The sequence below is a fragment of the Sinocyclocheilus anshuiensis genome, unplaced genomic scaffold (assembly GCF_001515605.1).
Source record: "Sinocyclocheilus anshuiensis isolate Anshui unplaced genomic scaffold, SAMN03320099.WGS_v1.1 scaffold300, whole genome shotgun sequence".
NCBI classification, from domain to species: Eukaryota; Metazoa; Chordata; class Actinopteri; order Cypriniformes; family Cyprinidae; genus Sinocyclocheilus; species Sinocyclocheilus anshuiensis.
The window spans coordinates 2,854,419-2,856,228 of record NW_015557379.1 but is presented as its reverse complement, the minus strand read 5'-3'; the positions used below and the strand labels follow the sequence as shown (position 1 = coordinate 2,856,228).

The following is a 1,810-nucleotide window of genomic DNA, read 5'->3' as shown; positions in this document are numbered from 1 at the left end:
GACTCTGTTCCATGTTTTGTCTGTGTCTTGCTCCCCAGGTGTTCCTTTCCCATGTTTAATTTGTCCCAGGTGTTCCCCATGATGGTTCATTGATTCCAGGTGTGTCTCGTCATCCCCTCCTCCTGTGTGTATTTAAAGTGTTCCCAGTCCCTAGTTCTCTGTCCGCTGTTGAACGTCTTCCTGTGAACGTCTTCCTGTGAACGTGTTCCTGTGAACGTCTTCCTGTGTTCGTCTCCCTTGGTTCATGCAAATAAAGTCCTGTCAACATTCTCCAGCGTCTCCTCGTCCCTCGTGTGTGTGCAACGTGACATGTATGAGATTATATATTCTGCAGTTCTTCCCTGTTATACCAAATATCTATACTTTTCAAATTATCATATCGAAGTTAGAAATTCAAATATTGTGACAATTAATTTTGTAGGGTGCCACAAGTTTGTTAACATTTCCAAAGGGTGCCGCGACTAAAAAAAGGTTGGGAAACACTGCGATAGATAGATAGATGGATAGAGGAAAATTTAGAACGTTAGATGGACAGACTGATGGATGGATGGTTAGACGAACGGACGGCATATTGTAGGATTTTACACCTTTAACAATTTCGCTGTCAAATTTCTCAATTGTTCTGCCTCTCTCTGTCTTTTTTCTTGATCTCTGCTGTATTTGACTAACAGGTTCAGTGCCACAGCTACACTGGTTATTGTTGGTGTGTGACACCCAGTGGCAGACCCATCAGCGGCTCAGCAGTAGCCAATAAGAAACCTCAATGCCAAGGTACCATACTTCTACCTCTGCTGTGTTTTTCATGCCTTTATTCTACTCCGTACTTCAGTCACATCTTCTTTGTTTTCAAAAGAGATTTTCACATCATAAATAGTACTCTGAAGTGATTCCAAACAGTGATTACACAATCTCAATGTTTTGGCACATAGTTGTTTAGGAATATAAATCAACAGAGAAATGCAGAAACTCAGCGTCTAAGCCAGTGATAGCACTGAGAGATGCCGGAACAGAGCTAATCCTAATCTACAGAAACGTTCCAGCATAACAATACCACATAACCAAAGCCACATGCAGTAAACTAGCATAGCACTGCATTAAACACACACTCACGCACAAAACTGAAACTCAATCACTGCAGGCAATGGGTTCCTGGATCATAACATTGTTGGCTTGGCTTTAACCACAGCTTCACTAGAAAAGGACCAATTAGATTTAATTGCACATGCAACAGCTTAATCAGTTAGGTCTAGGGGAGCATCACAAAACAAATGTGCGTTTGGCAGGCGAAGCGCCCAACTCAAGCATTCTTGCTCTTTTACTCCAAGAGAGTGTCATATGGCTTTTACCCCCTGCAGCCTCCATAACATTATCATGTTCCTCTGTAGAGGTTGAATGCATAATTAAAAACGTAAGTAATTTCAAATTAACCATTCCTGGAAGACTTGCTCTGATCTACAGGACACATTTGAATGTTATAGTCCAGTTAAGAATGAACTAAATTCTAGGTGTAGATTTGCTGATATCTTAGTTTGAGTAACCTGTGATTGTCCTGTTGATTTTCAGGGTCCAAGAACGGTAAAGTGAATCTGAAGGAACCAGGAAAATCAGGTAAAAACTGTTTTCTTTTGATATGGTAAAGACTTTCATGAGGGACAATCTGTACGTGTGTGTGTGTGTGTGTGTGTGTGTGTGCATGTGTGTGAAAATATTTAGATATAACCCCCTTTGTAATCGTTAAAGGGATAGTTCTCCCAAAAATGAAAATTCTGTCATTAATTACTCACCCTCATGTCGTTCCAAACCCGTGAGA

At 40.8% G+C, this 1,810-nt stretch overlaps 1 protein-coding gene across 2 annotated transcripts in view; it reads left to right on the top strand.

Moving 5' to 3' along the window:
• smoc2 (SPARC related modular calcium binding 2) overlaps nt 1–1,810 on the top strand; it is a 36,151-nt gene that overhangs the window by 17,254 nt on the left and 17,087 nt on the right. For both annotated transcript variants that reach the window (XM_016474587.1, XM_016474586.1), the window contains exons 4-5: nt 672–771; nt 1,564–1,608. In XM_016474587.1, the coding sequence (XP_016330073.1) occupies nt 672–771; nt 1,564–1,608 (145 nt within the window). The remainder of the gene's footprint in view (nt 1–671; nt 772–1,563; nt 1,609–1,810) is intronic.